Consider the following 26,296-nt stretch of genomic DNA (forward strand, 5'->3'; position numbering starts at 1 on the left):
CCAGTGAATTATTCTTTCCACGAATTACCATTCTTGATTGTTATGTCCCATTCATTTGACACAAAATATGTTCCAGCTAAGAATTTATCTAGTAAGAGAACGGCTGAAAATCGGAGTGCGAAATCTGACGAATACCGTGATAGTCTCAGTAGCTCCTGGTCCCTCAAATCACTCTCTTTCTCTTTGTCGATGATTGTGGGTAGATGAATTGTCCTAACAGATGACTTCTTACTTTTGCAAGCCAGGCCGCTGCAAATGTTTTCTTCACGTAGTTGACAGAGAAGACTTTCGTTGTATCCCGCAGTTATTGTACTTCACTTTGGAGGTAAATTAATGAGAAAAACTCTTTTTACTCCTCAGAATACACCAGCCACAGCCTTTGCGGTAGACGAAATCAACCTCGGATTGTTATCCCAGGGCCACTGATTCTCACCCTTGGCAGTAGTTGGTATTTCGTTTCGGTACACCGTCTAGCATAAATCCATGAAAGGTCAGTCCATAATACATTATGATGCGTTTTTATGTTATAGTTTATAAAATTTCCAGCGTGTTATTCTAGAGAGGTTTTGACATACATTTCAGCAAGGGTTTTCTTATAATTATCCTGTTGTAGGAAGCAGTAATTTCAATGATTATATTTTTATTGTGGGAAATATAAGGAAATTTGCCATTCTTAGTTGTTACTATAACATACTTTATTTTCATGGAGTATTCCATAATTATACAGTATAATTTTCTGTACATTTACTTTTACAAATAACACATTTCATATAAATTAAAGTAGAATCCTACAGTTTTAAGACTCATTTAGCGTTTGTCGTAATAAACTATTAAATTATCATCTGCTGCAATCCTATTTCAACATTTGCACCGATACACGGTGACAAACAGTGTCTAGTGCCAGAAGAGAGGAGTTTATTTACGTCATTGATACTGCAACAACGGGATTCACTTAGGCTTCAACATTTCTTCATAAGCACACCAAAAATTGTAAATAATTTATTCCTTTTAAAAATCTACATTATTTGTCGCCAGAGGGGTATAAAAAACTACTATACTCACTATTTCTTCGACTTGAAAATCATAAACAACGTTTAGGGTGGGCGAATCTGAGCAGCTTTCCACGAAAAATGGAAATGAACGGATAAGAATATTACTGAAACAACACATGCAAGATAGCAAGATTCACAGACGAAGATCAACAAAATCAATTTACTGTATGTGTAAGTGTGAAGGATACTAACGGATCTGATACTCGTGGGATAACAGTGGAGAAAAATAGGAACCAACGTAATGAGCTACCAATATCGTGGTTTTCTTGTATCGGTCAGCAACTTCAGAAGTACTTTCAGAGACCATAACTATACTGCTGGAAAGTTTTGAGTTGTAAAAAATTGAACGTACCGTTATAATGCACGGTATATTTTGCGATACAAAATTGTTCACATATAGACCTTGAGAATCCTGTTGTGTTCTGTGATTCTCAACATTAATATTTAAATAAAAACTTCTTATTAAAAATAGGATTCTTAGATGCTTAATCAGGAAGACAATATTTAACATTTAGCATTCTATAAATCTATAATAACGTAATGAATGCACGTCAGACTGCTTGGAATGAAATAAAGTTTTTCGATAACAAAACATTTATCGGTTCTCTCCCAGAGGGCTATCAACTTATAATGTAACAGCAGAAAACTAATGAAATGGAGATCTAAGAGGTCAAAAATTTTTATAGTTCTAACTACATGTAATTACAAATACTGATAATAATTAAGAAATGGAAAACTCCAGTCGTTGCGCCCGTTAGAGGAATCTTTATTAACCTAAGTGAATTTTATTCGTTACCATAAATCAGAAGGATGAATGAAGTACAGCCGGATCCACTCACGTCTTATAGTGAAGAAAAGACATCGCTAAGAATGGCTTGGAATAATTTGAAGAATGTCAATTTCGCTGATCTATTCCTCGAAAGTTGTGTTCTGGATTACATGGTGGATGTTAGCGGTTAACTATAATGTTATACTTTTCAAAAACTTAAATCTATTTGAATTCGCACAAGTGGCTGATGAAGAATACGAATTCCTTACGAATGACTATCTTTATTTTTAGTTTGCTAACGGAATTTTCTTGCACCATATTTGCATTAGTTTTTCGTAAGGAAAGTCATAAAAAATATTTTGAAATATACGTTTTTTCTTTTCAGTGGCTACAGAGGCTTTCATTCGACTATTTGTCTTTAGCTAGTTGGAACTGACGCAAATTATTACTATAATTTTACTAACGATGACTCTCTTCTTAATATTACGCTTTGGAAGCTATAATTAACTACAAACTGTTTAACGATTGTTTTGCGAATACTGTTTATGAATTAATCGTTTGGAAAAAAAGGTTTAAAAAGGTCTAATCCAATACTTTTTTATCTTCCTTCAACACTGTCCACAGAAGACGCGAAAGTTGATCGACAAAGTATTTAGCATTTCACTCTGCTATGCTTTAGTTTTCAAAGCACGAACAGTAATCGTTGAAAAATGTATGGAAGTATTTTCGACGTGTCTGTGGAAGCTGTAAACAAAATACCATCTAATTCTACAACAAACGTTTACATGTACTAATGAGTGAAAATTGTAACATGAATATCGTGCTGGTAGTTTGGTTCAAACCGGAAACAAAACTGCAAAACAGTCGACGGCGACGGAGCACGTCAATTAAACAAAGAAATGATTACTATGTTTACCTACAGTTACAGCGAAGTATCGGGCAGTAAATTTGAAAAGTGTGTGTCTCTACAGGACTTCCAAATAAATTACAACATAACACTTTACACTTGCAGAGAATTTGTTTGCACGAATGGGTATTTGCTTATACTTATTATACGACTAGCAACCAATTGTGCACATTATAAAATCAATTTATAGGCTACAAAACAACACTAGGATCCATTAGAAGTTGTTCTGCACCATTATAGCAAGGCCGCTTCACGATCTATTAACACTCACTCGTCGTTAGAGGTTCGTAATATAATACTCACGTATGGATCTATTTTTATCGTTATCTAAGTTTTCGTGGAAGTTGCGGTTCAGCAGATAAATAAAACACAACTCATCACAGTATCACAAGGTCGAAACCAGGCGAGAGAGATAACGCCACTGCTGAGGAGCCATGCGGGCACGTTATTTCCCTCTGGACGCCGTTATTTTCAGGGACGGCGCTTCTCGTTTTGCGAGACGAACAGCCGATTGAGACAGTGTCAGCAGCCCGGGTCCCGGAGGCCCGTTGCCCCCTGGCGACCGCCGGTCACCGCGCCAGAGGGCGCCTCCGCCCCCGCGCCGCCCGCCGTCACTGCCGGCCGGAGTGTCGGTGCCGCAGCACGGTGTCCATGATCCACTGCTCGTACATGGCGACGCGCGTGTACACCCCCGGCGTGTTGCGGCGCCCGCAGCCCACGCCGAAGCTGATGACGCCTACCTGGTACCAGCGGCCGTTCTGCTCGCAAACCAGAGGTCCGCCGCCGTCACCCTGCACCACAGAAACACACATCTGTAATTCCACAGTCCCTTCCGTAATGATTTGTTACGATTACGTACACCGGGGGTGCCCAACTCGCGGACCGTGGGCAGAATACTGTAATGTTTTGATTATTCCTTGCTACTGTAGTGTTATCTTGAAGCTGTGAGAAAGGAGGACGGGCGTTCCAAGGCGCAGAAGCGGAGACGATGTTGAGGGCAGACGAAACTAGGAGAGTTATTGTTACATGAAGTAAACAGTAAGGGGAGAGCCTTGCGAAAATGCAGACGCCGCCAGACGCGGTCCCAGGGCGTTACTTACTCTTCAAGGAATTAACATGTAACTTTATATGTCATCTAGACGCTGTAGTAGGTTGTCAGCGTCGAACTTTGTAACCAACAGGCAAGTACTAGTATATAAAGCCAGTTTGATACCAGCCCTGAGAACAGCAACGTCAGTAGACTCACAAGGGTTAGAAAGAGAGCGAAAACGCCAAAAACTGTTGACCTAGCAGTCCCTACTCCTGGGAGCCCGAGGGACGGGGCTAAATGACGTATAACAATAATGTTGCAAGCCTTATTTGGCAGAGCAGTTACGTTTAGCTTTCAGCTGAACAATGTTGATACCAAATACGGACTTAGTTAGTGCAACTGCATTAACATCCCCCCCTTAGGAGCAGTAGACGGGACCTAACTAACCGTGATTGGCAGGCACCTGCAAGAGACCTATGGGATTGGCTGGGTGGCTTAAAGTGGGAAAAACAGTGCCCCCACACGACTCTTTAAAGCCCCTAGATTCCGCATTTTGGCAGAGTTCTCAGTCAGACGATCTGGGCGCCGAATCCGCGTCCGTCAGCTCCAGCCTCGGTCCAGCTCCGCGTATGTCTGCGCTCTCTCTCTCTCTCTCTTGGAGTGCCTCAGTGAACACTGTAACAGTCATTATGTTTTGTTTTGCAACTAAGTTGTTGCCTTAAGATACTGTTAGTGTTTCCTACTGTGGTTAGCATCCACTCCTGGGACTTCTGCACTGGCTTCTGTTGTAACAGTGTTATTCATGGTTTTTCTAAGCCTAGAACTAGCCTCCAGCGTATTAGTTAGTCTTGTCTGGAATAAACAACTATTTCAAAACCCTGTTTGTCCAAGAGTCTCCACAATGAGTTCTCTACCGAGTCTTACCACCTGCATTTCTAGTAAATGCCTGTACCAGTGTTGGCTCAGATAGAAAAGAAACAGTCAAATGCCTTCGCTGTGAGTTGTCCTTCTGCCTTCTGCTCTGTACCGCTCAGGAGCGCAGACTGACCAGCAACCCCTTTTTCCCTCTCCCACCTATGTCAGGACACGACAATACGGCCCAAAGCATCTATCAGCATGGCCGAAGAAAAGTGGACGCTACCACACGATCGAAAAATTAGGAAAATTCCATGTAATTCCCTTTATGTTAACTTATGATAAATTGAATACTTTCAATTTGAACTCCCGTCACACGACGCTATTCCCTCATTGGTCCGTCCCACACTTACCAGCGCCGCCCGTGATGTACCTGAACCCTCAGACTCCCGTTCTTGTAATAGGCTAATACGTCACACGTGCTGGTCTGGTATCTTACAGCTACTTTAGTTGTAACTGCGAAACTAGAAATTTAGAGACGTACGATGAAATTCATTGATGGAAATACAAGAAAAATGCGTGTTATTTCTGTAAAATTGTAATAAAACATGCTTTTCACCGTAACGCATGATCTACAAGGTTTCTGACCCCCAGTTGAAGAAATAAGTAATCCAAGAATGAATGCTATAGGAAATACATAACGTCTTCTTCACAAATCTATTCGCATTGTAGACGAGGAAGATCTGAGTAGCAAGGTTTCGAACAATAACATACCTCAGGATGTCGTACTATGCTTTGTTTGTGAGATCCGGGTAGGTATAACGAGTTGGCACTCCAGGCACTGAATTGTGCGACGTGTACCCTCGACTGATACATGCCGCTTGTTGCTGTCTTTTATTATGAGAAATAACCGACTACGATGGTATAATGGCTGGAGAGCAGGACGGAGAAAAAGTACGTCGGTGTTCCGGGCAGGCTAAAAGGGGGAGAATGGACAAGTTCAGTTCTTGAGATGAATACTATCTTACGAATATCGTCAGGACACTCATTAGTGAACGTCAATACGGGGTAGCTCAACCTTCGCTTTTATGACAGCTTGAAGTCTGCAGGGACATTGTCAATGAGGTGTCTGTGGAGGAATGGCAGCCCATTAATCAGCGAGAAGCGAAACCAGAGGAGGGTGGACCTTGGGATCTAGAACGAAGTCGCCGTTTGAACTCATCCCAAATGGTTCCAGTGGGATTAGGTCGGGTCTCTTGGCATAGCAGTCCATTTCAGGAACGCTGTTGTCCACAAGCCTTTGCCTCATAGATGCTGCTTTATGAGAAGATGCATTGATATGTTTATAGAGTCAATCTCTCCGAACTATTCCTATTCGGTACGCAGTACACAGAGCTGTAAAATGTGTTCATATCGTTCCGCATTGAGCATTTTCTTGAGGGCAGTAAGATGTCGACATTTTACCACAAGAAACATCCCTATACCGTATCACTACTTCCTCTGTGCTTCATTGTTGGCTCTACACTTAATGGTTCTAACCTTCTCCAGACATTCGCCAAACCCTCCCTCGGGATTATCGCAGGGTATAGCATGAATCACCACTGCATATCACTCGCTTGCAGTCAGTTACTGTCCAGCGTCGCTCTTTACACCGCCCCCAGTATCGCTTAGCGTTGAGTATAGAAATGGGTGGCTTGTGAGGAGCTGAATTCCCTCCGCATAGTCATCGAACTAGCTGGGCAGCTGGCAGCACTTTGGAACTAACGAATGAACCCTTCCGCTGATTTCATGCGTTTTTTAGAACTAACCTCTGCACTGCTCGGCGATCTTTGTTCTTCAGTAAAAAAGATCTCCCTGGTCTCGGTTTAGCTACGGTTGTTCTCTCGCGTTTCCACTTGACAGTCACATCAGCCACAGTCGGCTTGGGGACATTTAGGAAGATTGAAATGTTTCTACTTGATCTGTTACTCTGGTGACAGCCAATGACTACACTACATCCGAAGTCACTTAGCTCTCCTGAACGACTCGTTTTCTGTTGCTGCTTCTCTACTCACAACTGAGCCGTGCGTGGCTCGTGTTCATGCCATATCTCATTTGACATCCTGATTTTACTGTATCACCACCTTGTTATGTTAATTTTAATTACTGGTGTCACTGAGTTGCCGCCTTGCCTGCCCGTGAGCGGCAGCAGCGGCGCTTATCGATATAAGCCCGGGTGTATTATCTTTGCTGACTGCTATTACTTCCCGGTTATCGTGTGTTGAGAGTTGGGAGGCGCTAGCACTGCAGTTCGGACCTGGCAGTGTTTGACTTAGGACGCGGCAGAAGTTCAGTCGGGGCGCGGCTGCAGTGAGGTCCGGACAGCCATGACTCTCCCGACGGTTGCCGATACATATCACTTGAGTGCGGACCACCTTGGTTGGTCGTCGGTCGGTCGTATTGTCGGACGACGTGTATGTTGGCCGGCGATCGCTTAAGGGTTTCCCGCGTGTGCTGACTCGTGGTTCGTCCTTGTTATTGCACAGTCGCTGCCGTTAGTATAGTCTAGTCCTTCGTGCAAGTGTTCGTCAAACTTTGTGTAGCTTTTGATGTCGACTGCTCAGTTGCTTTAGTGCTGTCTCCGTGCTGATGTGTGGCAGTCGGTCGGTTGGTGTGGATCAGCCAGGAAATCTCCATGCGGCGCAGTGGACCGGGCCCACTGGCTGTCTCTACGAAGTGTATGGGAGCTGTTCCAATTGCTACGAGGTTCGTGGATTACCAACCCAGGACATCAAAGTTGAGTGGTGATTTAATTACCGAAGCCAGTCTGTTTTTCTTGGTTGGCTGTTCGGTGTATTCACGTGAGCAACAGCGAGTGTTCGAGTTGGCGAAAGTTTGGCCACCATCCGGTGGAGTTTCACTGTATTTTGGTTATTTCAAGTCCAAGTGCACCAGCGGAATTTTCTGCCTTGTGGCCGTTAGCGTTCCGTTTACCTACCATGATCGCTGACGTAAAATTCAGGCAGTGTCCTTTCCTCACCGTGTGGTCGCTGTCCAACATCTGTATGTAGTTTTGACAGCTTACGCATACTTGGTTGTGGGCGGCTACGCCTTTTACGTTTTGACATTGGAGTTCCTTGTGTACTGGTCGGGTGGAAAGCAAGTCGTCTTGTCGGTGGGTCCGTTGACTCTCTGTTGGTTGGGTTGCCGGCGGATCGGATACAGTTGGGCCGCCTATCTGTCCCCCCTAAGCGGACGTTAACATTTCAATTGCAGACCGACCCCCGGAAGCTTCTGAGCGCCGCTGGCTGTATCACTTTTCCTTATTGCTGTTTGACTGTGTATTTTAATGGCTCGTACCAGATGGTTTGAATTTGTATGCTTTTAGTTGGCTTTTAAATAATGGGCCTTCAGCCGCTTTAAAACTGAAAGTTCCTTACTTGTCGAGTCTCGCATTGTTTGGGCCTTCAGCCTCATTTAAAATATTTTTGGATAAAGCTCTGGGCCTTCTGCCTTTTGAAAATTTATTGTAGTTTTGTTTTTCAATCATGAGCCTTCAACCGTTTTAAGATTAAAATTTCTTACTTGCCAAGTCTTAGATTGTTTGAGCCTTCAGCCTCATTTAAAATATTTTTTCTGGGTGAAGCTTTCGGCCTTATACCTGTTGAAAATTTATTGTAGTTGTGTTTTTCAATCATGGGCCTTCAGCCGTCTTAAAATTTAAATTCCTTACATGTTAAATCTGAGATTGTTTGAGGCTTCAGCCTCCTTTTTGAAAATTATTTAAGAATAAAGCTTTGGGCCTTCTACCTTTGAAAATTTATTGTAGTTGTGTTTTAAATCGTGTGGCTTCAGCCGTTTAAAAAATTAAAGAGGTTGTGCCCTTAAGCTATAAGATTGTGTGACATGTTCAGTCGATAGTTAAGGTCGTAAATTGCGCTGTAATGTTTGGGCAACTAAATAAAGTTAAATATGTTCGAGTGTAGCTGACCGCCGTTCATTTTTGACCCCTTTCCACAATTCCAACTACCCGTTCTGTCCTGCGGATTTAACCAGGTGTTTCAACAACTTTTATGAAAAAATAAATGTTTGGGCAAAATAAATAAATCGCGACTGTAGACACAAACAATACCTTTTTAGCACTGATTTGGTCGCTTTTCCGTCGGCAGTATGTCGGGAATACACAACTTCTACACTGACGGACCCGCCACTCGTGGTACCTACTCGTGAGTTCTGCATTACTTTGGGGTGTAAGAATAGTTTTGATTGGACAGATTACGAATAAGGGGAGTAGTACAGCAGTAGCTCGATGTACGTCAACAAGCTATGTAACCGGCGTCTAGTACGGTGGCTGCACTTACGTCGCAGGCGTCGCGGCCCTCGGCGCCGGCGCAGATGGCGGTGTCTGGCAGCGAGTATCGCGGCCCGAAGTGCCGCCGCAGCATCCTCTCGCAGTCCGCGTTCTTCCACAGCGGCACGGAGATCTCCTTCAGCACCACCGAGTGGTCAGAGTCTGCAACACAAGGCGAGCAGGCGAGTAGGCGTTACGTGGTGCCAACATTTCCGACGTGTTATCCAGTCACTGAGAATGCATGCAGCGATAGCTCTCAACAGACGCGGCTCTAGAGAAGGCTGCAAATCTGTCACCATCGTTACCAGATTCTCGAATGACCGAGAGTCCCACCGACTTCTTTACTCTCATCAATTTTTCCTCAAAATCTGTGTTTTGGATAGTTCAATCTAATGCACAAGTAGCGAAAATCTTCATATGTAGCACAAGTATTGGCAGTAATATTTCTTTCAAGTACAGAATTTATTCAGAAAACGCTGTTAGCAAAGAAGCAGTTTGTTATTAAGTTGGCAAATGAAAGTAACGACATGATTTGTGCCCTTATTTCATGTAATCATTTCTTCACTGGATGGTGACACTTACGGCACGCATTCTGGTGCATTATTGTGAGACATTTCCAAACTTAGCACGATTTTACTGCAGTGGATGGCATGTCCACTGTCAGAAACACAAATTTATCTTTAATACTGACACAATATTAATATTAAATGTCAATTAATGACGTATCAAAGCATAACAGACAGATACAGACTAATTAAAGAACTAAGGTTCAGCCACACTATCGATTCCTTTTATGTAGAGGAACTCCCTTAGAATCATCAAGGTGAGTCTTCTGGAAGCACATAAGAGCTGTTTTCTGTAGACGACACGCCTTCAGCTACATCGAGTTAACATGTATTTCAAGCTGAAGCATCAACGCTAGCTGCTACATGGTTGGAAAAGATCACGTAATGTCAACAGTTCTAAAACAACTGACTGTCATATTCTAACTGCTTGCGGATAATATTAGAAATTATTCCTGATAATTTAAATTGGCGCCAATTTATCCGTTTTGTGACTGCCCTTAGTTGCCTCAAAATTCTCGGAAATGTATTACGTCTTTACAGTTAAATGAAACTTATATGTAATAAGTTTCCTTTAATTTACGTCTATTGTCAAAAACTTTTTGTTAACAGATTACCGGTTTCGGTCTTTAATGACCATCATCAGATCTGTTTCATAAAAACATTAAGACTTTTTTTATGAAAGAGATCTGATGATGTTCATTAAAGACCGAAACCGGTAAACTGTTAACAAAAAGTTTGTGACCATGAAACTTAGTTTGTTTTTTCCCATACGTTTTTCCCATCATCTGTGTGTCAAGGATATTCAGTGGCACGTATTACATGTTTGTTTTATGTACATAATAAACGCGTTATAAAGTAGTTACAAATATGCTTCCATGTTGGATTTTCTCTGTTTTTCAGATTAGAAATAACTTTTGCAACACAAGTGAGATTAAATTATCCTTTGCTGTTACGATTTTTGATATTGTTAATCCACGTGTGTCATGTTGCGTACTGAATGTGTGTGTTTACGGTGTGCAGTGTTGCCACTATAGTTGTGTGTTCATCTTTCTTGTTTTATTTGCGTTGTGGTGTTTATATGTGGTTTCTTAAATGTCATAAATCATAAATGTTCATTTGTTACGTGTGTGCATGTGTTGTTATGTCTGTGTGTGTGTGTATATATTTGAAAGAGAGAGAGAGAGAGAGAGAGAGAGAGAGAGAGCTGACATGACCAGTAGGTTTCGTTTATCTTTACTTGTTCATTAATTACTTTCATTTTCATTTCAAGGGCTCTTTGAGCATTAATGTTTTCCTTTAATGTAAGAGCTTTTTTTTAATTTCCCACCCTAATAATTATCATGTCCTGTTCCAAACTATATGGTTATATCCTTGTTTTATCAGGTGTCTGACAAAGGTAGAATGGCTATTTTTATACTTCCAGCTTCTTATATGTTCTTTATACCTAGTTTTGAAACTTCTACCTCTCATTCCCACTATACTGATTTGCAGTCTTGCATTGTAACTGGTATATACACTGTAGAGCGAAAGAAACTGGTCCGCCTGCCTATTGCCATGTAGGGGCCCGCGAACACGCAGAAGTGCAGCAACATGACACGGCATGGACTCGACTAATGTCTGAGGTATACTATATGGATATGGTGTCTGTTCTTTCGGACATGTCCGACAGAACAGAGACCATATCTATATAATATATAGTTCTGGAAATACCGGCCATGACCGTGTTCTTCTGTGTGGGTGAACACATATTCCCCGAACTCTTACGGGACCTGGTAAGAATGTCTTCCATGAGTAATGAGTGTGTTGGGGTGGGAAACTACGAGTATAGTGTGTGGACATACAAGGTGAGAATGTGGGTCACGCAGGAGGCGTGCGCGACATAGTCACTGCAGTCGCACTATCCTCTGTGCCCTCGGTGGCTCAGATAGATAGAGCGTCTGCCATGTAAGCAGGAGATCCCGGGTTCGAGTCCCCGTTGATGTATATCAACGCCCGTCAGTAGCTGAAGGTATTAATATAATTCTAATGTCTGAAGTGGTGCTGGAGGGAACTGACACCATGAATCCTGCAGGTCTGTCCACAAATCCGTAAGAGTACGAGGGGGTGGAGACGTCTTCTGAATAGCACGTTGCAAGGCATCCCAAATATGTTCAATAATGTTCATGTCTGGGGAGTTTGGTGGCCAGTGGAAGTGTTTAAACTCAAGAGTCTTCCTGGAGCCATTCTGTAGCGTTTCTGAACGTGTGGGGTGTCGCATTCTCCTTACGGAATTGCCGAAGTCCGTTGGAATACACAATAGACATGAATGGATGCAGATGACCAGGCAGGATGCTTATGAACGTGCCCGCTGTCAGAGTCTATCTAGACATATCAGGGGTCCTATATAGCTTCAACTGCACGCGCCCCACACCATTACAGAGCCTCCACGACCTTGAACAGTCCCCTGCTGAAATGCAGGATCCATGGATTAATGAGGTTGTATCCATGCCCGTACTCGTGCATCTGTTCGATACAGTTTGAAACGAGACTCGTCCGACCAGGCAACATGTTTCCAGTCATCAACAGTCCAATGTCGGTGTTGATGGGTCCAGGCGAGGCATAAAGCTTTGTGCTGTGCAGTCATCAAGGGTACACGAGTGGGCCTTCGGTTCCGAAAGCCCATATCGATGAAGTTTGGTTGAATGGTTGGCAAGCTGACACTCGCTGATGGCCCACCATTGAATTCTGCAGCAATTTGTCACTGATGTGACAAAAGTCATGGTATAGCGGTAGTATCGCGTACACAAAATATAAAAGGGCAGTGTATTACCGGAGCTGTCATTTCTGCTCAGATGATTCATTTGAAAAGGATTCTGACGCGAATATGGCCGCACGACTCGGAATGGTAGCTAGCGCTGGACTCATGGGACATTTAATTTCTGAAATCGTTAGAGAATTCAGTATTCCCGAGATCCGCAGTGTCAAGAGCGCGTCAAGAATACATGATTTCAGGCATTACCTCTCACCATGCACGAGATATGGCCGACGGTCTTCACTTAATGACCGAGAGCAGCGGCATTTGTGTAGAATTGTCAGTGCTAACAGACAAGCAGAATTGCGTGGAATGACCGCATAAACCAATGTGGGACGTAGGACGAACGTATCATTTAGTACGGCGCAGTTTGGTGTTAATGGGCTATGGCAGCAGACGGCCGAGGCGAGTGCCTTTGCTGACAGCACGTTATCGCCTGCAGCGCCTCTCCTGGGCTCGTGATCGTCTTTTGGACCCTAGATGGCTGGAAAACCGTGGCATGGTCAGATGAGTCCAGACTTCAATTGGTGAAAGCTGATGGTAGGTTCGAATGTGACGCAGATCCCACGAAGCCATGGACACAAGTTGTCAACAAGGCACTGTGCAAGCTGGTGGTGGCTTCATAATGGTGCGAGCTGTGTTTACGTGGCATTGACTGGGTCTTCTGGTCCTATTGAACCTGTCATTGACTGGAAATGGCTATGTTCTGCTACTTTGAGATCATTTGCATTCATGGACTTCTTGTTCGCAAACAACGATGTCACTAGCCCAGAAACGTTCGCGATTGGTTTGAAGAACATTCTGGACAATTCGAATGAATAATTTGGCCACGCACATTGCCCGACAAGAATCCCATCGAAGATTTTAGGACGTAAACGGGAGGTCAGTTCATGCATAAAATCCTGCACCGGCAACACTTTCAGAATTTTCGACGGCTAAAGAGGCAGAAAAGCTCAATATTCCTGCAGGGGACTTCCAGAAACTTGCTGAGTCCACGCCACACCGAGTTTCTGCACCATGCCGGGCTAAAGGAGGTCCGACGCGATATTAGGAGGTATCCCATGACTTTTTTCACCTCAGTGTAGAATCGCTGAACAGAGTAAGAGGAGGAGAGTGTTGTGTTGGCAGAAAACACCGTGTTACTAGTGGAAGGCCGAAATGCACCCGTTTTAGATCACGCAGGCTGGCCTGAGGAGGGAAGAACTATACTGACGTGAGGTCTGGAACATGACAAGGAATTAGAATTCAGAAAGCGGACGTAATTAGTTTGATACTTAACTTTAATCCATTAATGATGAACGTCGCTCTTGACGGTACATGATTCACAATATTATCTGTTCAGAATACATTCTTGAAGAATATGGCGCCTTGCTAGGTCGTAGCAAATGACGTAGCTGAAGGCTATGCTAAACTGTCATCTCTGCAAATGAGAGCTTATGTAGTCAGTGACCATCGCTAGCAAAGTCGGCTGTACAACTGAGGCGAGTGCTAGGGAGTCTCTCAAGACCTGCCGTGTGGCGGCGCTCGGTCTGCAATCACTGATAGAGGCGACACGCGGGTCCGACGTATACTAACGGACCGCGGCCGATTTAAAGGCTACCACCTAGCAAGTGTGGTGTCTGGCGGTGACAACACAGAGAGTAATCACAGAGTGAGATATAGAAGCGTACTGAGTGGGAAGTGAAGCTCTGGAAGTGCCTGTAGTCACCGAAAGAGAGCGTGCCGCTGCGAGACTAGTCGTTTCACTGCACGCGCAGACAAGAAGGCAGTGTGTGGACTTGCGTCTGGAGGCGAGGCGGCCAGTATTCTGACAGGAGCCATGCCCTTTGGTAGCTGGAGATCTATCTTACGGTGAATGAATCTGGAGCGCATCGACCGTTAATTGGGAACACTGCAGCTGGTAGTCGACTCTGTTGTGTAAGCAATCGGTACGTTAACCTTGGGAATCTTCAATAGGCATTGTGAAGATTTACAGAAAGTTAATCGATGTTGTGTCATGTGTATGAAGTGTTTATGCATGTGTAACCTAGCCGCCAGAGAATACCTACTCGCAGTCTAATAATTATTGGAGCTGGCAGTAAGTCGAGCTGCTCCGAACTTTGAGTCTTATTCATTAACACACCTTTTTTAATATTAAGACGAGAGAACGACGAGCCTAGAACTGCCAGGAACCTCAGTGGTCAAAAAGGGAGGGTGAATATTAAAGTCACCTTAATTTTTTTACTGCATAGGTTAAGGCTAAGTGCTGAGTGTGTATGTATATGAAAATGGTCACTGGTCGTAATGTAGTGTCCTGCAAGCGGATCAGGATAGGAGCTGACGCTGTCTCCAGTTGTGAAGTGGCTCGTCCAACTCGTAAACCTGTTGCGTTAGAATACAAACTGGAATATTTTCAGATAAGGAAACTCGGTGGGAAAAAGGACGAAGAACTCTGAATAATAATTGAGACTGAACAACGGTGTAGGATTGAAAACAACTGTCGAATTCTACGAGGCACTAACACACTGACTACGATGCGCAATCCTGCATGTACTCTGTGCAGCTGAGTGCCACGAGAAACTAAGTCCCGTCGCGGGGTCAGAGTGGCGCAGTTACAGCGTCTGGGGCAGACGGATGGAACCTGAATCCTCAGCAGCGCCGGCGGCGGTGCTTATATAGGATCGCATCAAGCGCGTCTCACGCGATCACGCGCTGTCCTCCTGACCTCTGCTCCTTCCAGAAACTTCTGTGCTGCTGGTCCCTGTTGACGTTAGGTTACTCCTTTACTGGTACACTTGCGCAACATTATACACTTAGCTACATACTCACAATACTTTACGCTACTCATTCGCAACACATACGTGACAATAAGCCTGTTAATAACAAAACTCCTTATTGAACATTCTGCAGTATAGTAACAGTAAATATTTTTATCTTAAACTAATTTGTTTGAAGTTAATTTCAACTTGCATTTATTAAATTTTGGATAAATCAATTTAATATATTTTCGATTATGAAATGTTTGATGTTTGCGAAGATCGACAAGTTAATGTAATAACATTCGTGTACACATAATTTGAAGTGAGCGTTCTCATGCAGTCTGCATGGTCAAGTTTACTTTTTAAGGTATCAAATTAAAGTCATTAAAAGTTATGAGCTCTAACAGTGATGTGGTAGAGCACGGTCTAACCGTTGAGCAATGTTATATTTACGTTGTGCTGCTGAGAGTCAAATAAAGTGCATAAAAGTATTTCTTTGACAACCAGTAATCACCTACTACGTTCTACTTCCTAAAATCAGTGCCTAATCCCATTTTATAACACATTCGAAAGAAACAGCCAAATATTTGTGTCATCCAAGATTACAAACTTAATTACTGTTCATTTCATTCGGAGCAATTTAAGCTCTTCTGCTAGTCTAAGCCATACTCGAAAATTGTGACGTATACGGGAAGAAAGTATCAAATATTTGTGACAACCAAGATCATAAATTTAATTGCTGCCTTTAAGCTTTGTTGTTAGGTCCCAACCTAACCAAAACATCGTAATCCGAGACATATTCGGAGAAACAGCCAAATATTTGTGACAGTAGCGAAGAAGAGAATGTTTTCAGTTTCAGTGCTAGAAATTCATTGCCTCACTCCTCATTGGTTACGTGAAAATATGAGGGGCGTTCAAAATAAAAAGTGAGAAACAACACTGTGGCTATAACCCTTTATTCAAAAGAAATCACCAGAGGACTCAGCACAACAATCTTACTGTTTCACGTGCTGAAGGATTCCCTGTTCCCAGAATTCCTGTGTTTGTGATACGTCCCACTCCTACACTGTACTTCAGTTCGTCACCCAGTTTGAAGCATGCCTGAGGTGCTTTATTTGGTTGTTATGACGTTTTGTACACATTCATTTGAAGACTCCTTATACACACATAAAAAATAGTTGTGCATCACCTTGGTCCCCAGAACTCCCAATGATAGACTTTGACTGTGGATACTGTATCACAGACACAATCCCTTTGACTGTTCAGAGATGTCAGAAAAGCCGCCCAAAAATGTAAATAACCATGCATGAGCAGCGCGTATTAGACGGACGGCGTCCGACAGCCGATCAGTTCCACTCATTCCACCAGGAAGGAGGTACACGGTTCGTGATGTCTGTAGTTCAACCATGCCTAGACGGCCAATAACGCTGTTCGATCGCGTCCGCATTGTTACTTTGTGCCAGGAAGGCTCTCAACAAGGGAAGTGCCCAGGCGTCTCGGAGTCAACCAAAGTGATGTTGTTCGGACATGGAGGAGATACAAGAGAGACAGGAACTGTCAATGACATGCCTCGCTCAGGCCGCTCAAGGGCTACTACTGCAATGGATGATTGCTACCTACGGATTATGGCTCGGAGGAACCCTGACAGCAACGCCACCATGTTCAATAATGCTTTTCGTACAACCACGGGACGTCGTGTTACGACTCAAACTGTGCGCAATAGATTGCATGATGCGCAACTTCACTCCCGACGTCCATGGCGAGGTCCATCTTTGCAACCACGACGCCATGCAGCGCTGTACAGATGGGCCCAACAATGTGCCGAATGGACCGCTCAGGATTGGCATCACGTTCTCTTCACCGATGAGTGTCGCATATGCCTTCAACCATACAATCGTCGGAGACGTGTTTGGAGGCAACCCGGTCGGGATGAACACCTTAGACACACTGTCCAGCGAGTGCAGCAAGGTGGAGGTTCGCTGATGTTTCGGGGTGGCATTATGCGGGGCCGACGTACGCCGCTGGTGGTAACCGAAGGCGCCGTAACGGCTGTACGATACGTGAATGCCATCCTTCGACCGATAGTGCAACCATATCGGCAGCATATTGGCGAGGCATTCGTCTCCATGGACAACAGTTCGCGCCCCGATTGTGCACATCTTGGGAATGACTTCCTCCAGGATAACGACGTCGCTCGACTAGAGTGGCCAGCATGTTCTCCAGACATGAACCATATCGAACATGACTGGGATGGATTGAAAAGGGCTGTTTATATACGACGTGACGCACCAACCACTCTGAGGGATCTACGCCGAATTACCGTTGAGGAGTGGGACAATCTGGACCAATAGTGCCTTAATGAAGTTGTGGATAGTATGCCACGACGAATACAGGCATGCATCAACGAAAGAGGACGTGTTACTGGGTATTTGAGGTACCGGTGTATACAGCAATCTGGACCGCCACATCTGAAGGTCTCGCTGTATGGTGGTACAACATGCAATGTGTGGTTTTCATGAGCAATAAAAATGGCGGATAGGATGTTTATGTTGATCTCTATTCCAAATTTTCTGTACAGGCTCCGGAACTATCAGAACCGAGGTGATGCAAAACTTTTTTTGATGTGTGTATTATTCCATTGACTACGCGAAACTGACGCATTGGTAGCGGTTTCAATGAATGTTCGAGCTTGCATACTCCACTGTAGTCTCAGTTCATACGTTTTATTAGTTTAAAAGTACTTCCGCGAAAGTCAAGGGCCGGCACGCCCGACGGGAGCGTTAGAGCAGATAGGGCTATGAGACGACGTTAGCCAATTGCACGCTGACCGGGGGCAGCGTGCTCTACACGAAGAGGACATAAGCGCCGCGCGGCCTCGCCGCGTGGAGTTGAAGACTCCCAGTTCTACGAATTCTACAGCAGCGAGTTCAAGAACGGCATCAAGACTAATCATTTCGCTACTGCTATGCAGATTAGTTTATACTGAAGAGATTTCTTATTTTATCTGTCGCCTTTGTTTGTGACACATCTGTATTTCCCGAAGTTAAGTATTGTAATCATTTCATTTTGTAATAAACTTTCATTAATCCGATCTGCTTGGATCGTTGTCTAGCGATACGAGAAAGCAAGATTCCTAGGCACCCAATATTTGACGAGTAGGCAGGATACAATAAAAAGTGTGTGACACCAATAAAAACTGCAGAATATAATTTCGTTGAATAGATTCTTCTGACTGTTATTCATAATTTCAAAAATACCACAAATCGAAAATATATCGACAGATTTAAGATAATGTATTCTTGTGCGTAGGGATCACTGATATTCATAACTTAAGAACAATAAACACCAAAGGATACTGATGATGGTCTGTAAATAAAAGTGATACAAGGCGGGTGTAAAACTGCCATAACTGCTGTTTGGTTAAGATGGGAAAAACGAATAACAATTTACAGAGTTAAATTTTTGCCTGTAACCTTTAGTAAGTTGCCGACAGGCAAAAGGCAGGAGCAGTACAATAGACGAGTTGGAGAAGTGAATACCTTAAGTAGAGAGCATAGCGCAGCAGTTTGGCGCAGGCGCTGTCAGCTCGCTATACCGCTAGCCTGTTAGGCGACGGGAACTAAGCCACGGCCCCTATGGACCAGTGCACGAGACAGGGGCTTGCTGAAACCGGCACCATACACTACTCTTTGATGTTCAGACCAACCCTCGGGTTGAAGGCAGCTTTAGCTGCAGTGTGCACCATGTTACTTTTAATGAACTTGTAGGTTAATATAAGGTTAATTTTTTAACTTCCCATTGGTCGAGAAATGGATATCACAGCTACCCCTTTTGTGTAATAGCCGTTTCGACTCAGACATTTGTCGTAGCGTGATACCAACTTTAGAATATCCTAGTCATTCTAGGCAGCCAACCATGATTTCCGCCAATATCCCTGTGCTGGCAGCAGCTCGTTCTCTGTGCCAAAATGCTGTCCTCACAGCCAGCGGTTTGTATTTGTCAAGAGATGATAATCAGAGGTAACCAAGTCCGGTTTGTATGGTGGGTGATCACACACACCGCTGGAGCTTCTCTTTGCACCTGCAGTAGGGGGCCGAGAATTATCATGAAGAAGGAAACGCATGTTAATTTATGTAAGGTGCGTGGACTCAGGAGAAACCCCTTAGCCGGAATCCACTTATGGTGGGAGACATTATTTTCTAGGCATCTGCAAGTGTTCGTTACGTGCTCAGAACTGAAAAGTGCGACGTCACGCCGTAGACGGACATACTAAAGACACTGCGCGACACATCTGCACAATACTTCACTGGATTTTTACTGTGGTTTTAACTTGTCGATCGATCGGAGGGTGAAACTAAAACGGCCCTCGTAAATCGTGGCTCAGCAGGTCTTTACATCTTCTCTGAGTCACTGATATTTCCTTTGAAACTGCTCGCTATTCGTCTGCGCCGCATCATCGTCAATGACGGCAGGCAAATCCAACATGTCGTAACCTAAATCCGAATATCTGTAGTGACGTTTGCATGTCGAATAAAGTGTGCGCAAGCCGTAGTTCGTAACTAATTAACGTTTTTTTCATAACCAAGTTGCATATGTGCAACGGCATAAAAAAGAAGCCGAACAACAAAAAAGACAACACACATTTCAGACACCTAATTGAAAGTGTCTCCAGCAGAGTTCCAGCTGTCATAAACACGAAAGATGGACACAACCCACGTAAATATCCACTAATAGATGACCGGATACTTTTACTCAGATAGTGTGAGAGGTTCCATGCCCTCTGTTGCATGTCTCCTCTCATTTTCATCAATTTTATTAATGTTCTATGTCATTGCACGGTAGTAACAGACCGAATAAGGTTATTGTTCAAAAATGGCTCTGAGCACTATGGGACCTAACATCTATGGTCATCAGTCGCCTAGAACTTAGAACTACTTAAACCTAACTAACCTAAGGACGTCACACAACACCCAGTCATCACGAGGCAGAGAAAATCCCTGACCCCGCCGGGAATCGAACCCGCGAACCCTGGCGCGGGAAGCGAGAACGCTACCCACGACCACGAGCTGCGGACAAGGTTATTGTAATGAGAGTATTTGTACTGAGAGCGCAAAAAAAAAAATACTTTTCACTTGATTCCTAAACATATTGTTTTACTTCACTGGGCGCTACAGTCTGGAACCGCGCGACCGCTACGGTTGCAGGTTCGAATCCTGCCTCGGGCATGGGTGTGTGTGATGTCATTAGGTTAGTTAGGTTTAAGTAGTTCTAAGTGCTAGGGGACTGATGACCTCAGAAGTTAAGTCCCATAGTGCTCAGAGCCATCTGAACCATCTTTACTTCCCTGGGTGGCCTGTGCGAGGCGTGCATCAGAGGACGCGGTACACTGCGTTTCCGGTCGGGGACTGCACGTCCCTGAATTCTGAGGGGTTCGTACAATAGGCTTAAGCGCCTGGCGGAACGTGTGACGTCGGTCGAGTTTCGCCTATTGTATGCAGGGTGAAGGGACCTGCCAGACATCTGAGTGTTGCCACAGTTTATGTGTTTACCGTTTCGGCGCGTCCGGAACGAAGATTCCTGGCGCTGACTGACTGCATTGTCCTCTTGATTCTCAGAATACTTGTGGATCGTGCCCTGCTGGGTGTGACTGTCTGGCGCCGGATGACCGGTGGTCTAGGCAAGTTGTTTTCGTAGCCGGTCAAACGGCAAGTTCAGTGTGCTCAGCTGAATAGCAGAGGCATGATTGGTCAACTTAAACTGAGGCTAGTTGACATCATAAAGCCCTGCTCGAAACTGGAGGGAACGGTCGCTGTTGGCGCGAATGATGTTCTGAGACAGTGTTGGGGAATTATGGAATCAGAACTGAATGCTGATTCGCAGTTTTCGAGGAGAGTAGGGAGTAGAGCAATGTTGGAATCTCTCTTGCGTTGCGCGGGCGGTAGCTTCGGGATCTGATCTTCCTCGGAGTCGGACGGTCTGGCGACTTGGTCGCTCGTTTTCGGAAGAGCTTAGCATTCTCGGACAGCCTTCGCGGCCAGGGGTTGAGACAGAGTTGCTGCACGGCAGAAGTCGGCGCCTACATCATCAGGACGCTGCCTGCAGACGACGGGCTGCAGATTTCAGTATTGATACAGTATTTTGCGGCTCCGGCATTGTAGAACCTTATCAATTTTATATTAAATCCCTCAGCAGCGAGCACGCTCGCTTTGCTACAAGCTCACCTTGCTTGTTTCTCTATGTGATCCCATTTGAGCTCTCACTACTAACTGCGATACTGTTATATAGTTGGGAGATTAATATTTGATTTATTAGGGCCTCCAGTCGTTATCGTCAATCTCTTGCATCACAGAGAGTAGGAGCGCCTTGTTCTCAAAAAATGGTTCAAATGTCTCTGAGCACTATGGGACTTAACATCTGAGGTCATCAGTCCCCTAGAACTTAGAACTACTTAAACCTAACTAACCTAAGGACATCACATACATTCATGCCCGAGGCAGGATTCGAACCTGCGACCGCAGCGGTCACGCAGTTCCAGACTGAAGCGCCTAGAACTGCTCGGCCACACCGGCCGGCGCACCTTGTGCTCGAGCCAACTCTTATTCTCATAATATTTTAGTAACTCTGTCCTTTAACCTACTGTGTGTGTCGACAATCATGTGCATTTATGTTCTGATATATAATAAATCTTATTGTGATATTTAATCCGCATATCATTTCGTAGATATAGGCAGAATACCATTTCATGTTGTTTATTATGATAAATATATACTTAGTATATATATATATATATATATATAGTTAATGCTCACCGACCACTTGACCGTCTTCTTCTTCTGTGCAGATTCACAAACAGTGCCAGAATCACGGGAATCGGCAACGCGCTGCGAGTAATGAGTATAATGGGCGGGGGCACTACGACTGTAGCGCGAGACAATACGTTGAGAATATCGGTTTTGCGGGAGGCGTGGCAGAGGTAAATCCCTGCAGTCGCGCTATGCTCTGTGTCCTCGGTGGCTCAGATGGATAGAGCGTCTGCCATGAAAGCAGGAGATCCCAGGCTGGAGTCCCGGTCGGGGCACACATTTTCATCTGTCCCTGTTGACCTATGTCAACGCCTGTAACCAGCTAAGGGTGTTCACTTTATTGTAATTTATTATAATAAAGTTCTCTTTTTTATATAGATTACGATTTTAATTTAATTATTGTGAGTGTGCACTCCTTATTTTACCAACTAGCAGGGTTCACCATCATTTCCTTCCGTTACCGTTGTGCGTATAATTAATTAGCTGGTAGATAAGGAGGGGTCGAGTGCATGTCTCGTTCTCATGCAAAATTCGTCTGAACTAAAGAGGTACAAACTCTTCTCCACCCCGGCACCTCGCAAGTGTACACCGCGCCGTTGTTTAGCAGTTACGATTATTCCGTCTAACCTATGTTGTGATTATATGAAGGCCCTGTCATTCGTAGACTTAGGTGCAGCGTGCACGAGAGCCAGTGGGCAGTGCTTACCCTCTGTGCGGCGGCCCCAGCCGGTGATGACGCAGGCGGCGCCGGGCGGCGGATGTGCGGCGCGCAGGCGCGGCACGCAGACGACGTCGATGTGCGGCCGGCGGCGGGCGGGCGCGCGCAGCCGCAGCAGCGCGATGTCGTGCGCCAGGCTGCGGTTGTCGAAGCCCGGGTACAGCGCCGCGCCCGCCACCTCGTGCTCCTCGTGGCGCAGCGGCTCGCCGCCGTCCGTCACGTCGAACTCCCCGAGGCGCACCTTCAGCCGCGACACGGCCCCGCGCTGCACGCTGCGGCCGCAACACACACCGCGACGTTCAGGGCGTCTCAAAGACATTCAGGCAACTTCACAAGATTGTAAAACATCAATGAAGACAGCAACTTGGGGTTCATTTTAATGTTCGCATCGGAACTAAAACCTTACGTCAGCGTCGGCTACCTATTCATGTGACTGGCGATAATGGCCCTCCTGGTGCACGTATCTCTATCGTTCGCTCATTCATTGCCCAGTGCTTGTCGAGTGGAAATAGCGATGCTACAGCAACACAGGCATTTCGGATACTCCGTTTCAACAGGTACAATTCAGTTACAGCTGTGCAGAGAGTAGAGCACTTCTCTTTACCTACAGGGCACGAAGCATGCACATCTCGTACTATTGCCCACTAAGGTCACCTTATCTCCTCTAAGGTCACCAGATTTCATATGGAGGATTGTGAAAGATATGCACCCACCTTACAACAACTTTGGCTGAACTGAAGCAACAGCTGTGGATGCAGTAACTCCAGTTATGCTCGCAAAACCATCGGACCATTTCTGCCCAAACGCACACTACTGGCCATTAAAATTGCTACGGCAAGAAGAAACGCAGATGATAAACGGATATTCATTGGACAAATATACACTCCTGGAAATGGAAAAAAGAACACATTGACACCGGTGTGTCAGACCCACCATACTTGCTCCGGACACTGCGAGAGGGCTGTACAAGCAATGATCACACGCACGACACAGCGGACATACCAGGAACCGCGGTGTTGGCCGTCGAATGGCGCTAGCTGCGCAGCATTTGTGCACCGCCGCCGTCAGTGTCAGCCAGTTTGCCGTGGCATACGGAGCTCCATCGCAGTCTTTAACACTGGTAGCATGCCGCGACAGCGTGGACGTGAACCGTATGTGCAGTTGACGGACTTTGAGCGAGGGCGTATAGTGGGCATGCGGGAGGCCGGGTGGACGTACCGCCGAATTGCTCAACACGTAGGGCGTGAGGTCTCCACAGTACTTCGATGTTGTCGCCAGTGGTCGGCGGAAGGTGCACGTGCCCGTCGACCTGGGACCGGACCGCAGCGACGCACGGATGCACGCCAAGACCGTAGGATCCTACGCAGTGCCGTAGGGGACCGCACTGCCACTTCCCAGCAAATTAGGGACACTGTTGCTCCTGGGCTATCGGCGAGGACCATTCGCAACCGTCTCCATGAAGCTGGGCTACGGTCCCGCACACCGTTAGGCCGTCTTCCGCTCACGCCCCAACATCGTGCAGCCCGCCTCCAGTGGTGTCGCGACAGGCTTGAATGGAGGGACGAAAGGAGACGTGTCGTCTTCAGCGATGAGAGTCGCTTCTGCCTTGGTGCCAATGATGGTCGTATGCGTGTTTGGCGCCGTGCAGGTGAGCGCCACAATCAGGACTCCATACGACCGAGGCACACAGGGCCAACACCCGGCATCATGGTGTGGGGAGCGATCTCCTACACTGGCCGTACACCACTGGTGATCGTCGAGGGGACACTGAATAGTGCACGGTACATCCAAACCGTCATCGAACCCATCGTTCTACCATTCCAAGACCGGCAAGGGAACTTGCTGTTCCAACAGGACAATGCACGTCCGCATGTATCCCGTGCCACCCAACGTGCTCTAGAAGGTGTAAGTCAACTACCCTGGCCAGCAAGATCTCGGGATCTGTCCCCCATTGAGCATGTTTGGGACTGGATGAAGCGTCGTCTCACGCGGTCTGCACGTCCAGCACGAACGCTGGTCCAACTGAGGCGCCAGGTGGAAATGGCATGGCAAGCCGTTCCACAGGACTACATCCAGCATCTCTACGATCGTCTCCATGGGAGAATAGCAGCCTGCATTGCTGCAAAAGGTGGATATACACTGTACTAGTGACGACATTGTGCATGCTCTGTTGCCTGTGTCTATGTGCCTGTGGGTCTGTCAGTGTGATCATGTGATGTATCTGACCCCAGGAATGTGTCAATAAAGTTTCCCCTTCCTGGGACAATGAATTCACGGTGTTCTTATTTCAATTTCCAGGAGTGTATTATACTACAACTGACATGTGATTACATTTTCACGCAATTTCGGTGCATAGATCCTGAGAAATCAGTACCCAGAACAACCACCTCTGGCCGTAATGACGGACTTGATACGCCTGGGCATTGAGTCAAACAGAGCTTGAATGGCGTGTACAGGCACAGCTGCCCATGCAGCTTCAACACGATACCACAGTTCATCAAGAGTAGTGACTGGCGTATTGTGACGAGCCAGTTGCTCGGCACCATTGACCAGACGTCCTCAACTGGTAAGAGATATGGAGAATGTACTGGCCAGGGCAGCAGTCGAACATTTTCTGTATCCAGAAAGGCCTATACAGGACCAGCAACATGCGGTCGTGCATTATCCTGCTGAAATGTAGGGTTTCGCAGGGATCGAATGAAGGGTAGAGCCACGGGTCGTAACACATCTGAAATGTAACGTCCACTTGTGTGGCGGCTAGTGGAAGTATTTTGCTATATTTAATGTAGAATGTAATGTAGAAAAGATGCATTTCCAGGCCAATGCACCATATGTGGGGCGGTGGGTGGAATGATTGTAGAATATAACGTAGAAAAGATGCATTTCCCTGCCGATGCACCATATGTGGGGCGGCGGGTGGAATTATTGTTATTTATAAATGTCCCTATTATTTATGCTGTCTTTTGCTGTTCTCAACACTGGCTCTCTAACTACAATATTGGCAACCAGATTAGAAAAACGTGAAGCCTGTAATTAGAATTCCTAGTGCCCACTTCATTTGAGAAATACACTTATAGCTACAGCTTATAGCTCTGAGGAATTAGGAGATTGTCTGGGATTCATAATCAAAAACTATTCTCTAAAAATGTTCACTGTATTCTGAAAGTAATAGACCAAAAAGAATCCACACAATCCAACTAACAGAGTAGTTCAGAGTCTAATGTGCTGATGCAACTATAACTGTTCAAATTAAATGTTTAAGTGAATGCTCGCCATAATTTGATGATAATGTTCATCAAACGGCACACTAAATAATGGTAGAATGTTTGTCCTGCGGCGGCACGTGAAAATACGACATACGCAAATTGAAGATAGATCATTAGAGTCATCCCAGAATTAACACTTCACTCGAAAACGATTTCATGGTTACGTGTATCCCGAGTAACTTATTACGGCATCTGAGGCTGTTTATAGCAATGATACCAATGCGACGCGACTCCTGGCACAGATGGTGCGCTAATCAGTGTTTGGAGAGAACCGGGGCCTTTTTTCCTCACGCAGCGTTCTTATATATAAAGCCGCGGTGCGGACGGCTAAGGGAACGCCTGATCAAATCGGCTCTCCCAACTAGCCGCTGGGCTAGTAATGCAGCACTTTAAGTTATCGAATAAATCATTGCTTCCTTTGCTGATGGCCGATGAAGCTCTCAATTTAAATGTGCAATCAGCATACAGGTA

The 26,296-nt window shown here is 45.3% G+C and overlaps 1 protein-coding gene across 1 annotated transcript in view; it reads right to left on the reverse strand.

Moving 5' to 3' along the window:
- Positions 1–718: 718 nt before the first annotated feature.
- LOC126474874 (chymotrypsinogen 2-like) overlaps positions 719–26,296 on the reverse strand; it is a 439,039-nt gene continuing 413,461 nt past the window's right edge. Inside the window, exons 6-8 of the mRNA XM_050102354.1 lie at positions 22,548–22,831; positions 8,954–9,105; positions 719–3,519 (exon numbers count right to left, since the gene is read on the reverse strand). Of these exons, the coding sequence (XP_049958311.1) occupies positions 3,340–3,519; positions 8,954–9,105; positions 22,548–22,831 (616 nt within the window). The 3' untranslated portion in view covers positions 719–3,339. The remainder of the gene's footprint in view (positions 3,520–8,953; positions 9,106–22,547; positions 22,832–26,296) is intronic.

The sequence above is a fragment of the Schistocerca serialis genome, chromosome 4 (assembly GCF_023864345.2).
Source record: "Schistocerca serialis cubense isolate TAMUIC-IGC-003099 chromosome 4, iqSchSeri2.2, whole genome shotgun sequence".
Lineage (NCBI taxonomy): Eukaryota > Metazoa > Arthropoda > Insecta > Orthoptera > Acrididae > Schistocerca > Schistocerca serialis.